At 39.6% G+C, this 14543-nt stretch overlaps 1 protein-coding gene and 1 long non-coding RNA gene across 8 annotated transcripts in view; one reads left to right on the forward strand and one right to left on the reverse strand.

Annotated features, from left to right (window-relative positions):
* The window catches only part of GLS (glutaminase), a 78751-nt gene extending 67003 nt beyond the window's left edge, over nt 1-11748 (reverse strand). For 2 of the 3 annotated variants that reach the window (XM_035007516.1, XM_035007517.1), the window contains exon 1: nt 11125-11748. In XM_035007516.1, the coding sequence (XP_034863407.1) occupies nt 11125-11522 (398 nt within the window). In that variant the 5' untranslated portion in view covers nt 11523-11748. The remainder of the gene's footprint in view (nt 1-11124) is intronic. The other variant, XM_035007515.1, reaches the window with a different exon arrangement.
* LOC118012211 overlaps nt 10569-14543 on the forward strand; it is a 201978-nt gene continuing 198003 nt past the window's right edge. For all 5 annotated transcript variants that reach the window (XR_004679639.1, XR_004679640.1, XR_004679642.1 and 2 more), the window contains exon 1: nt 10569-10680. This is a non-coding gene — a long non-coding RNA (uncharacterized LOC118012211). The remainder of the gene's footprint in view (nt 10681-14543) is intronic.

A 14543-nucleotide genomic window follows, 5' to 3' on the forward strand; every position in this document is an offset into this window, starting at 1 on the left:
TCAATTGTTTTAGAGGGCTTTCCCCAACGAGATTTTCTATACTCTTTTTAGCCTGCACTGGGTTGCATCACTAAATTTTGTACATCTCTTATACAGCCTATTATGTGCTAAGCATTGGAAATGTAAAGATGAATAAAGTAAGGATGCTATCTAGGAGAGCCAAGACTACAGCAACGTGGCAAGTACTATGACAGAAGTGTAAGAAAAGTATTAGGAAGTACAAAGTAAGCATTCAATTTTGCCTTGATGGGTGGGGGAAATCAGGTAAGTATAATTTGTAATTAGGAGCACTACTGCAAACTCTCCCTCATCAGTTCAAAATTTTATTTATTAAAAAACTCTAGTATCAAATGAAAGGAGGAAAATGAAAAGCAAGCCTTTACTAAGAACTGCAAAATGAGAAGAAAAAAATTGATATCAACTATATTGTCCTATCTTTGTTAAGTAAGATTTCATATTACCTGACTTCTCTAAACTATAAACCTTCAAGACTGGTGTATTACCTTCCTTAATTTTTTTTTCTTTTTTTTGCAGGGGGCAACTCCATGTAACTCGAATGCATAGTATAGTACAGTAAACCTATCAGATAATCAGAAACTTTTTTCCCCAACTAGGTTTAAAAAAAAAAAAGTCCACTAACAGAATACAAAAGAAAGCTTTGGTATTTTTACTTACGTTGTCATTTTAAAACAATGATCTTTTAAAAACAAAAATGGAGTTGTTTTTAAATCAGTTTATCATTTTGAATTTAAAGTAATCTGATTGATAGTAATAGTTGTCCACCAACACCAGCAAATTAGCAGATTAAACCAGCTGAGACTCACAGATACGGAGAACAGTAGTGGTTCCCAGAGGGGAAAGGGGTTGGGCAGTGGGGACCAAATTGGGTGAAAGGGATCAAGAGGTACAAACTTATTTATTTTATAAAATAAGCTATGAGGATGTAACTTACAGCATGGGGAACACCATCAATAATATTGCGTCAACTTTGTATGGTGACAGATGGTAACTAGACTGATTGTGATTAGTTCCCAATTCATACAAATGTGGAATCTCTATATTGTACACATGGAACCCATATAATATGGTATGTCAATTATACTTCCATAAAAATTAATTAATTAAATAAACCTATTGGGTTGAGAGTTGAACTGATGGGGGCTGACCACGTATCATTATAAGTCTGACAGTCTGACAAGGTGATGATTTCTGCTTATTCTCCAAATCATTTTGCCCCAAGGCTAATTATTGGTGGAATTTAAAAACAAAACCTTACATATTTTAAGGCTTTACTGTTAAGAAAGGATCTCCTGCTATCTTAAAACCCTATGTGCTAAAGTAAGTTTACAGATAAAGACTCTGGTCTCAAAGCCAAGCAACATGTCTAATGTCACACAATTCTTAAGTGGATGGACCAGACTTAGTCCTGGAAAGCTGGTCTTTGGTTTCTAGCCCTGGATACTTCCCAGTATACCACACCAACTACGCTCAGTTATTAGCCCTTCATTTTAGAAGGAATACCTGGAGTTTATTCAGAATAATGAAAAATACGACTCCTTACATACCGAAGAATTTCTAACCAAAATGTTAATAGGGGAATTACTTACGTTAGATACTTAAACTGTTGTTCGACCTTGTTAAAAATGCATCCGGTACAAAGTGAGGATGAGATTGTATTAAAATAGGGCTGCTATTCTGATTGGACTTTACTGAAATTTACTCAAGAGCATGCCAAAGTAAGAAGCACCAAAGTCATCTTTATGTGAGGAAGTGACCAGGCTGTCCATATCAGTTGATGGCAATTTGTCCACATGTACAACTTTAGAAGTCTAACAGGGAGGGGGGGTTGGGTGGGGGGCAGTCTCCTGGTCTCTGAGGGGAGGACAAGGACCTGGGCAGATCAAGTCCCTGATGTCCAACTCTATTAGTCCTTCCAACCGCCTATTCCTTCAGTCAAGTATCTTTAATAAATCACTCTAGTTGTAAAAATACAGATATTATGTGAATTGTTATTTTAATCACTTTAATACCATTCTAGAAATAATGTCTTTGAAATAACTAAAATATGTAAGTAGAAGTTAATGTAAGGCAGACTTCAGCTCTGAAATGGAAGGTGCTATATTCTAAGGGAATGAACTCCAGTCAAGGAAGTATTCAAGCAGACATGAGTAACAATTTTCAGGGAGTAAAACAGAAGAGGAAAAAACATCAGCTGGGGAGATTTTTTTTTTTAATTTATTCATTGGGGGCAGAGAGGGATAGCGAGAGGGAGAAGCAGATGCCCCGCTGAACAGGGATCCCAGAACCCTGGGATCATGACCTGAGCCGAAGGCAGACATTTAACCGACTGAGCCACCCAGGCGCCCTGGAAGATGGGTTTTTAAGGTGTCCTCCAATCCTGTACCTAAGAAAGTAATCAATTCGGTACAGTATTTTATTAATCTAATAGTGGATGAAAAAACAAAGTAAGTCCTAATATTGTATGAACTTTAGTCATTTAGTTAGGCCATTTAGTATATGTGGCCAACTTTTAAATATATAAAATGAGGTAGAATTAGATGTTTTTAAAGTCACTTCCAATTCTAATTCTCAGTTTTTAAGCTGCTAAAATAGATGTCCTCCTAAATTCCTATACTAAAGACTATAAACTCACTCAGGAGATATAAATACACACACACACACACACACACGATCTATATTCACACATTTTATACAAAAGCCTAATTATCTGAAGTCTTTTAAAAAAGAGAGAGTACTTTATGTCATTAAACTGTAAACTTAAAAATGCTTAAGATAAAAAATTTTTATGTTATATGCATTTTATTGGAAAATTTTTTTTAAAAGCTAAAGTGAATTAGGTATGGAAGGTGAGAATAAGAGAAAATAGCCAAAGTGGAGACATAAAGAACAGGAACAAGATGTAGCAGCTGACACAAGATACAAAAATCCACAAAGGAACAAACTCATTCAAAGTAGAACCAGTCAGAATATGAGAGAACACATTACACAACTAAATACAGTTTAATGCTGGGGCCACCAACAGCAAACTATAGCAGTGCCCCCTGTTTTTGTACGTAGTTTTATTGCAAGATAGCCATGCCTATTCATTTATCTACTGTTCATGACAGTTTTGCTAATAACAGCTAATTTGAATAGTATTAACACAGACCAGAGAGCATGCAAAGCCAAGAATATGTACTATTTGGCCCTTCAGAGAAAAAGTTTACCAACACTTGCCTGAGAGTATCACTATAGCCATGCTACCTCCCTTATGGTAAAACCTAAGTTGGAACAAGAAATGTTAAACTCTACTCATTATAACTTTTTACTGTAGCAAAACATATGCAACATTTTCTAAGGAGACTTACACCAAGAATAGTTTAGAAATAAAAAAGCTTGATGTTTGCGAATAGTGTATACAATGGGGATAATGCTGATAAGTAAGAGCTGTACAAATCCACTCATGATCTTTTTTATTAACTTTTTAATGTAATGTAGGTACTTCCTGTTATATGTACCAGAAACAGGATATTAGGTTAGCTGACTAAGACAGCAAAGTAGAGATTTACAATTTTAAAATTTAACAGATGTGGTTCTTCTAATTACAGAAGTTATATATGCAGTTGACCCTTGAACAACATGGGTTTTAACTATGTGGGTCCACTTATACATGGATTTTTAAATAAATACAGTACAGTACTGTAAATATATTTTCTTCTCCTTATGATTTTAATAAATCTTTTCTCTTGCTTACTTTACTATAAGAATATAGCATATAATACATAAAACATAATAAAATATGTATTAATTGACTGTTTATGTTATCGGTAAGGCTTCCAATCCATAGTAGGCTATTAGTGGTTAAGTTCTGGAGAAATCAGGGGATTTCTGACTGCGAGGGGAGGCTGGCACCCCTAACTTCTACATTATTCAAGGGTCAACTGTACTCATAATGAGCAATCTTAATAACTCAAAAGAAGCAGGAAAAACATGCCCATTCTCACAAACTACCACTGCTGATACCATTTCAGTTTATTTTCCTCAGATACTTTTTCTAAGCTTTTTTTTTTTTAAAGCTTAAGGATCACTTAAGATAATACTGCGTAGAAAATTTTATATTCTAACTTCTGGCTTACCATTTTCTTATACACCAAAAGTAACTGTATACATTTTAAATGACTGAATAAGAGACTCTAATAGGGATGTATATATCGTCATTTACTTAACCATTCCACTAATGTTGAACACAAGTTTTTCTCCATTCTTCTCTAGTATGCATAATACTATGTCAAAAATATTAGTGAATACATCTTTCTACAACTCAGCCTAGATTCCTAAAAATGTATGAATATATTTAAAGTTTCATACAGTTTAAAAACTGTTCTTAAAAAGTTTGTACTCTTAAGAACTCCCACTAAGAATCCTAAGTGCCTATGTCACTCAGAATACCCTCATGAAGATAACAATTTAAAAATCTTTTTTAGGGGTGCCTGGGTGGCTCAGTTGGTTAACTATCTGCCTTCGGCTCAGGTCAGGATCCCAGAGTCCTGGGATAGAGGCCCGCATTGGGCTCCCTGCTCAGTGGGGAGTCTGCTTCTCCCTCTCCCTCTGCCCCACCCCCTGCTTGTGCTCTCTCAAATAAATAAATAAAATATTTAAAAAAAAATATATTTTTAGGGGCACCTGAGTGGCTCAGTAGGTTGAGCATCTGCCTTCAGCTCAGGTCATGATTTCCGGGTCCTGAGATCGAGCCCCACAGAGGGCTCCCTGTTCAGCAGGGAGTCTGCTTCTCCCTCTCCCCTGTCCCTCCCCCTAGGTTGTTCTCTTTCTCTCTCAAAGGAATAAATAAAATCTTTTTTAGGAGCACCATGGCACACACTTGGTTAACTATTTCGGCTCTTGGTTTTCACTCAGGTCGTGATGTCAGGGTCATTAGATCAAGCCCCGTGTGGAGCCCTCATCGGGATCCACACTCAGTGCAGAATCTGCTTGAGAGTCTCTCTTCCCCTCCCCCCTCTATAATAAATAAATCTAAAAAAAAAAAAACAAAAAAAAACTTTAGAGGTCTGTAATGGAAATTAGAAGGCAAAAATATATATGCAAATCCTGAAAGTTATCAACTTATTGTCCATTATGCAATATCAATAGCTCCATGTTTTAAAATTAGTACTTTCACTATAAATGTTTTAGAAATCAGTAAGCAATGTTACATACCAACCAGAGAATACTTCCCAAAGGAAGCCAAAATGACACATTAACACGCTCGTACTACATTGTACGTGGCCAGAAAAATCACCAAGTACAATAGTCAGTCATATATACCATGTCTCATAACCAAAAAATTTTTATTTCATTTTTTTTTAAGATTTTATTTATTTATTTGACAGAGAGAGAGAGCACAAGCAGGGGGAGAGGTAGAGGGAGAAGCAGACTCCCCACTGAGCAGGGAGCCCGAGGCAGGGCTCAATCCCTGGACTCTGGGATCACGACCCGAGCCAAAGGCAGATGCTCAACCGACTGAGCCACCCAGGCACTCCCCCCAAAATTTTATACCTGAGTAGAGCCCCGGATAAAATCATAGTGTCTACCTAAAAGCTCTCACTTAGAGATATCAACAATTAGTAACTATTTTTACAAATATATCTGTTCACTCAACTTTCTTAAGCATTCCTCTTACTAGCAAATGACTTAAAAGGTGAAAAGGCAGACAGACAACTTGATTTATACAGGATTTAAAGACTGAGCTCCTCAAAGAATGCAAAACCTACAATCAGACTTTTAGTTTCTACAGCCATAATTTTTCTTCACTTCATAATCACAAGGAAGTAGTATATCTTTTTTACTTATTTCAAATAATCTTTTAAAACTCAAACTCACAAATGTTTTCAACAAAGTTCTCTTCAAGATTACACTTAGCTTTTTCAGACTAAAATAGTGTCCCTCTTACCCATTACTTTTCCCTACCTACTGCCTCATAAAAAAAATTGAATTCAATTTGGTAGTCATTTCCTGAGTTAGTTGATTTTGAGTAGGCAGACTTTGTAAACAGTAAAGCCTGATAAGAAGCTAAAACTCAAAGAAACTAAAGTTCGAGATCTAATTCATGCTCTTTCAGTGAACTTCATCTAAAAATTAATAAGCAGTATGCAGTTTGTTAATTACAAATTACCACAGTTATGTCCATGACTAAATAGATGCATGTGGTTTAATATAAGTATCAGACAGCAAATAATGTTATGGTGTATGTTATGACTGGTCATTAAAAGAATAACTAAAACTCATGGATTAACTGTAATCTAGAAAAACATTTTTAATAGAGAAAATCACAAATAAAATCAGAGGGGTTCACCGAAATCCCCCAATTAAATATACTTTCAATCTTGATTTTAAGTGAATTGTAAACATGTTCACTTTTACAAATTAAAAGCAAATGCATTATTAAAGGATGACAATTTGTCACCTATTTCAGAGAGGTTCTTTCACTTTAAAATGATCTATATCTGCCAAATACTGTCTCAACTTCATTATCAATACTGTTGTATAGGCCCAATTCAGCATTTGCTGAAATGCATAGGCATTTAATCTTACTTTGAGATTTAATTCTTACAGCATTATGATTCAATGATTCTTTGCCCCTCACTTTCCATTTAATAAATATTAACTACCAAAATAAGTTACACAATCCAAAGCTAGCTAAAAATATTCGTTTGCTCTTTCACTTTATATATATATGTGTGTGTGTATATATATATAAATTTATTTATTTATTTTTTAAGATTTTATTTATTTTGAGAGAGAAGTCACATTCATTGGGGGGGGGGGGGGGGGGGGAAGAGAGCCTTGATCCCAGGACCCTGAGATCATGACCTGAGCCGGAAGACAGACACTTACCAACTGAGCCACCCAAGTGCCCCTTAATACATATATATATATATATATATATATTTTTTTTTTTTTTTTAAGATTTTTTATTGATTTATTTGACAGAGAGAGAGAGAGACAGCGAGAGAGGGAATACAAGCAGGGGGAGTGGGAGAGGGAGAAGCAGGCTTCCTGCCGAGCAGGGAGCCTAATGCCGGGCTCGATCCCAGGACCCTGGGATCATGACCTGAGCCCAAGGCAGCCGCTTAACCGACTGAGCCACCCAGGCACCCCAATATATTTTTAACTATATGCACATTTAATTTAAAATATATTTTTAAATGCCATGACTTCATGCAGATGAGCAAACATTCAATTACTAAGTGCATCACGAGTATGCAGTTTTTGACAGATACTACCAAACCACCCTCCAAAATAGCTGAACTAATTTATACTTCCACTAGCAGTGTAAGAGTTCCTATTCCCCTAACCCTCTACATCACTTGATTTAACTTAACATCTGCCAATCTGATAGGGGAAAAATGATCTCCTTGTTTTAATGGAATATTGTTTCCTGTATTGTCAATATTGTACCCTGTATGAATTACCTGCTTATTAAAGAACATACATGTGCTGATATTTTCCCAGCCTAGTCCTTCTCTGTTATACCTTTTTCCTTCCTAATTAAACAATAAAATGTCCAAACAAAAGGTTAACAAAAATGTGCCTCATCCCCACCTGCTAGCCTTTTTCAGGGACTCTTCATTAAGACAGGATACCCACTTCTGAGCTTTACAGAAATGAAGCATGGCATGCTCGATGGAGAACAGTGTGATAAAATGTCCATGCTGGGCAAGCATTTGGCATTAAGGTTGATCAAGAATACTGAATGCTGCAGCATGGTCTGTGATTTTGATATAATGCTCACTCCCAGCCTGTACTGGTATTCTGGAAGGAGAGTGGTAGTTTGAAATTAAAACTCTATAATTAATCTCAGAACAGTATGCAAAATAGATTGAAATGGGACAGAAGAATGAATATGGGGGTACAGATTTTAAATTTGGGTCATCAAATATGTAGAGATAAATGTGAGAAAAGAGTGTGGATGAGAGATGAAATATTACCATGAGAGTCAAAGCTGAGAAAAGACATATGCTGTTGAGAAGGCAGACAAGTGGGAAAGAAGCAAAGGCTTTAGCCTCAGGGTTTACTCAATGAGCAAATCCAAAAAGGAGCCAGGAAAGCAAAGAGAACAATTTAAAAAACTAAGAGAGCCAAGCCAAGTGGTTTTCAAAATGATGAAATGATAGCAACAAAAATTAAGTACACTACAGTCAAAACTGGGCAAAGATCATTACATTTTCTATAAGATATTTAAGATAGCAATAAAATCTTAAGCTAAATCAGGAATCTAGACCGGACTGTAGTTGGTTGAAGGAGATGGCATAGCCTAGGATGACACTAGTTCAAAGAATTTGACTATGGAAATAAGATAAGTAGGTTAACTTGCTTATATCCCACCTCTTTCCAGAAAATAATACGGTAAGGTTAATAAAATATAGTCAGACCAAGTAAAGTAGGAAAAGGAAATATCTCAGCCCTGTTAATTAATAAAATTGCTATGGTTATTAAATTCACTCTGAGCTTACTGGTAAACAGGCCAAAAAGATAAACAGTGCAAATTAAATAGTTTCATATAAAAAGTACAATAATTTCTCAAGAGAAATTTTTTCTGGAAACTAAGAAACCAAAAGAAAATTCTCATGTGCGAGCCTAAAATTCAAAGGCCAATGTCCTTGTCATGTTTTACAATAAATGAAGCAATTTCCTTATTTAATAAAGTTATGTAGTATTTAACACATATCAAATATTGTCCTAAGCCTTTTACAAAATGTCAACTCATTTAATTTTCACATGGTTATTTCTTTTAATAATCCCCCATAAAACCTGGCAGAGTCCTGAGTGTTGGCATCCAGATGGCTTACTGACTGAGGGATGAACTATGCTTTGGAAGCTGAGCATTAGAAAGGGATAACAGGATCAACTGGAAGCTTACCTCCCAGAATGAGAGAAATGTTTATCACATAAAGGCAAAATGGAAGGAGTCAAAGGAGGAAAGCTACATTTGGAAACCAGATCATTCAGGAAATCGAATCTTTAGTATGATTTAAAAATTTTTTGGCAATCTTGAGGCCAGTGCTCTTCAACTTTATATTTGGATTGGAGGCAGCTGAGGTTCACTCTTTAAATCCTTGATTGAAAGCTCTCAAAAAAAAAAAAAAAAAAAATGAAAGCTCTCAGGATGATCATATACTTGGATTGCTCCTGAGCCAGTCTAGCTATTACTCCAAACTTCGGTGGCAGAAAAAGAAACTCTTTTGAACTAAGGTAAACAAGATTATCTTACTGGTCATTCAAATTCCCGGGGCATCTGAGCAAATATTCTTGAAGGATTCCCTCTCTAGACCAGTTTTCTTTGGTGGTTAGGATATAGTACAGGACAATTTTTATTGTCAGTAAGTATTAGCCAAAGTGTTTCAAAGTTAAGGCTAAGAGATAATTTCTTATTCTGAAGACAAAGAAGCTAGAAAGGTCTGAGCTCAATTTCCTATCTGACAAAAAGGAAAAAAAGAGGGACACTAAAGCCACTGAAGAGACACAGACTGGAAGACATTTTCAATAGAAAGCTGCTCCCATCCTATAGCCTTTAAGGACAACTTTTAAATGCTAGCAATTGCATTTTGCAATTCTGTAACTCTGGGCTCAGGTATTTAAATTAGTTCCAGGTCTGGTAAACCAGATGATAAGGTACAAGAGAGTACCTACCAGATGAGATTAAGCACACACATGCTAGTCCCTAAAAAACATGAGAGAGGTAGAAATTTAACAGAAGTCTAGCTTTTTAGACGCTGAAGGGATTTAAATCATCTAACTAAAGATGTTAAATGACCTACCTATGGTCCTAACTCTACTTTGTGGCACAAAACCATTATCACAGAATACCACAAATTTTGCCCATCACCCAGTGTGTTTTTTTTAAGTAACATTTTTCAGTCTGGGAAAACTTCAGCTTGGAATGTTTTAGGAAGGTGCCAACTTCAATTACAGGAAACGTTAAGCAGGCCTGAGATTGAAAATATAAAAATCAAACGACACTTTCAGTTTGACTTAAGGTGATCTGAGGCTGGAGACAGTAACATAAGCCACGGGGAGGCAAAAGAGGTCGCATAATGTCAGTAAAATGTCAGCAAAGTAGTAAAGTATAAAGAAAGCATACAGAAATATTTTTACCCACATTGGGAAAACCAAGTTTGGGTCCATTTATATTACACAAAATATCTAAGAAACTGCTTCACATATTGTGTAAGAAAAAACGATTTCGTTTTAAGTCAAAACTGTGTGGCATAGATGACTTAACATTCTATCACTATTTAAGTCACAAAAGCTACATAACTCGGATTTTTCATAGTGTTTTACCAGTCACATTTCATCTTGGCTATTTTGATTTTGATTTTTAAAAATTCGCCCATCTCATGAAAGACATCAGACCAAAGCTGGTCCCCACTGCAAACAGGTAGTCTTGTACTGCGTGCCCCATCTCGGCCACATGACTCTTTTCCTCCTAATCTCGTTTCGAAAACATTATTTCCGGTGCCCCAGATGGCTTCACACCACGCCTGAAAGAGCCACTCCAGAAATACTAAGAATATTCCGCCACGCTAGGTTTCTAAAGAGATGGTGGCAGAGATCGAAGGAGGGCTGGCTTAGAGCGGAAACCGAGCCTGAAAAGCGACGAGTCAGGAGTCGGGAAGGCACAGGGTATGCTCAACACCCGACTCCTAAATGTCACTCGGTGGAGATGCTCATGTGGCATCACCCACGGAGAGCTGGGCAGGCGGCCAGGTGCTGCAGCCGGGGAGCGGAGCACACGGCGCGGGCCAGGCAGCCGCAGTTCCCGGGCGGGGGACCAGGCCGGCCCCTCCGGCCCCTCCGGCCCCTCCGGCCCCTCCGCGGCTCCTCCCGGGCGGCCCGCGCCGGGGGCGGGGAAGGGAAGTGGGGGCCTAGCGGAGGGGCGCCGGCAGGGAAAAGGCGCGGGCGGGGCGGGACCTAATCACATGGCGCAGACTGCGCAGGCCGCCCGGCATCTCTTTCTTTCTCTTTCTCGAACCTCCGCTCCCATCCCGCCCCACCGCAGGCCCCTCCCGGGCCCGCGCTCGGGCCCCACGCAGGGGGAGGGCTCCTCCGCCGAGCGGAGACACTCACTTTTCGCCTGAGGCCACCAGTTCCTTGCCCTCACTGTTGCCGAGCGCGTCAGTCTCCCCGGAGCCGTCCTTGGGGCCGGGAGCCGACGGGGCCGCGGGCGGCGACGCCCCGGGTTGCTGCTGCTGCTGCTGCTGCGGGCCCCCCTTGCCCAGCTCCTGCAGAATCTCCGAAGGGGAGCTAGACAGTCCCCGCGCGAGGGGCCCCGCCGGCCGGCCGCCCCCGCCCCACCACGGGTAGAGTCGCGCGGCGGCCGCTGGGCCCGCGGCCCCCTGTCCCCCGCCTTGGGGACGCCGGCACTGTGTGGCGAGGGGCTGTGCCCGCCGCAGAGCCGCGCAGGTGGCGGCGGGAGGCCGCAGGAGCAGGTCCCGCAGCATCGCCGAGCCTAGCAGTCGCATCATGCCGCTGGGTCTGTCAGCACCCGCTCGACAGGGGAGGATGCTCGGGGAGTGGGCTGCCGCTCTCCTCCGGTAACGCGGTCTCCGGTGGGACGCCGAGAGGGCAGAAGAGGACAGGAGCAGCGACGTGGGTGTGGTTTCGGTTCCGGCTCCCGCAGCTTCTGCTGCGCCACCGAGGTTACCCGCTACCGCTTCTCCTCACGCCGCGGAGGACTCCGCACTGAGGCTGAGGCGCAGGGGAGGGCCGGAGACATTCCGCGCTCACCCTCTCGGGGGCGGGAGGACGCGCGCGTCCTACCCCTTTTCCCCACTCCGATTGGCTCATATCCTCGACCTCTCTCCTGATTGGTGACTGGAGCAGTCAAATTTCTCTCCGCGCCCGGTGCGCGAAGAGTCGGGCGGGGGAGTGGCGGGCAGGCGGGTGGGGAGGGGAACCAAACTGACGTGTGAGGCGTGGGAGCCAGGCCGGGCTCTAGCTTAGTCCCTTCCCTCTCGCTTTGCCAACCGCGAGGCTGCGCTAGTTGGGAACTGGGGACTCGGGGGTCTCGACATTTACGAAACGGATTGGCTCCTGGACTATGGGGCTTCGAACCCGTTGGGGAGACTGAAGGGCAAGAGCCCCTGCAGCCGAGGGGCCAGCAGTCGGCCGGGTTGGCCGGAGCTGGCGTCTGCCTGGGCCGTCGGAGGTCGGCTGGTCCAAGCTTGCAGTTGGCCCCGGCTATCCGGTAAGGGCATGAGGCGACACCTCTGGTAGCCGCGGTCCAAAGAAGGCAGCCCCAGATGAGCCTCGTCTCCCTCCCAAATGTTACATTTACTTGAAACTTTCCATGGTTGGCCACTACCCAGATGTGAAGTGTTTTGGAAAAAATGAGCAAAATCCTTTCAGCTATGCGACTTAGCCATTTGGAGGGTTGGAGATCTGGCGCGGGTGAAGAGAGGGAGAAATTCCAGAATACGACTGCTTTCCTTTTAAAAAATTATTTTTTTAATGTACACTGATATCTCAAAAATATTTTTGGACAGCAGTGATTCCCTTAACACTAGTTTGCTGGAAAGCAAAATTTTGGATACTTTTCTATTTTAAAAGCTGCTTCATCATTTTAAAATAGGTGCATCCGAATACTGGTTCTTTAAATGGTTTCAGCTTAGTATCACTCTATCCATTTATCCTTTTGGACCTGTGGAAAAAGAGCCAAGATTCTGATAAACTCTTGAGTTTTTCTCTGAGACTACCTATGCACTGCACAACATGACAAAAGGGTTTTAGAAGATTTCTCGAAACAATTACGTTTAAATGCATAGATCCACAAAAGTTAATGGGATAATTTTTAAGAAACAGTATGTATGTCAGGTACATCATTAACTGATCACCAGATTTAGTAATCTAATGGGTCTTAAAATATAGTACTAGGTTAATAGGAAATCTGGCTGTACCTAAAGGTTATGTGACCTTTGACATGTCAGAGTCTTGCCATGTTTAAATTTTTTCTGTCTGCTATTTAACCGGAAGAACCTGGAAAAAGCTATCATGTGTAAATCACTTAATTGCCTTAAAAAAAGTTAAGACAATTGCAAATTATTTATAGATCTTTTATTACTACTTAATGTTACCTGTCACTAAAATTTGAAGAGTCAAAATAATAATATATTCAGGAAAAGGAATATCAACTTTTGGAGGAAAGGTAACAAATACTAGCCCTGCCTAACCTTTCCAGTCTGACTTACCAAACGCATAAACCTGAATGCTGTATGACCTCTTAGGTATAACTGGTTATCAGTTTTGACTGTCTCCTTTCTCTCAACCACATCCAAGCTATTGACAAATCCAGTTATTATTTTCCTCCTGGTTTTTATCTTAGTTTCTCTAATTTTCAAGTGAAAATTCTTTCTAATGTTTAAAGGTTTAAATACTTTATAGTATACTTAACAAATATGGAAAGCAAACCTAGTAATGGATTGTTTTCTAGAGTTTCTACTTTCAGGGATGAGCTTATAAAAATGGACACATGTTACTCCTAACATTTAGAAGAACTTAGAGTCTGATGAAATTTAATCCCTTTGTGAAAACCCCAAAAAAGTTATAGACAGCAAATTAAAACTACTATAAATAAAATTCATATTCTCATTTGATTCCTTTATGTTATGTAATATTTTTAATCTTCAGTTGTTTTTAAATCAAAGACAACTGGGTAACCATGAATTGGAGTTAATTACTATTTCCATTAATCATTTACCTGTTATGTCATCATATAAAACAAAATCTATCCCTATAAAAACATTTTATACACGTACAATAGTCCACCAACATATCTACAAGTAGAAAATGGGTCTCCAGATTAACAGATGGCTAGATTGTCAGAGTTACTCATAGACTTCCTCTTTGCTACTATATTAAGTGCAGTCATCCCACAATAGGTTGTGGTCCCATAGCCATTGAGAAGGTAATGAACCATCCAAAGGAAAATTGGAATTTATGCACTTTGTTTCTGTTCTAACTAGAAAAACAATTCCTGAGTTCCTGAGTTCCTTTGAAGATTAAAAAAAGCTAATGTTTCAAGATCATAATGTAACCTATGTATAAGTTCCAGATTTTGCCTTTCACAAGAACTAAAAGGTTATTATTTGTTGACCTAAAGCTAGTAGAAAATAATTTGCTTAACAGCTTAAAAGAACTGACTAAGTTGTTTGTTTGAAATTCTTCTATTAAGAGAATAGAGTAAGATTCAGGAAACCTCTAAACAGCTTCTGCTACTACTTCCCTTTCTTCTGTTGGTTTCCTGCTTTAACTAGCCAACTTCCTAGTCTTGCTGATAAATCCTGTCAACCATGACTTATTATTCCAAAGCTGAATTTAGATCTGTATTAAAGTAGGTATTACAGATCCTTCATCTATGCAATGGGGATAATATTAATATCTTATCTCACAGGGTTGTGAGGACTAGATGAATCAATATATGTAAACCACTTAGAACAATACCAGTAGCGTTTTATAAGTGCTAGCTATAAATAATATTATTATTATTC

Source organism: Mirounga leonina, unplaced genomic scaffold (genome assembly GCF_011800145.1).
Source record: "Mirounga leonina isolate KUSES-001 unplaced genomic scaffold, KU_Mleo_1.0 Mir_151, whole genome shotgun sequence".
Taxonomy (NCBI): domain Eukaryota; kingdom Metazoa; phylum Chordata; class Mammalia; order Carnivora; family Phocidae; genus Mirounga; species Mirounga leonina.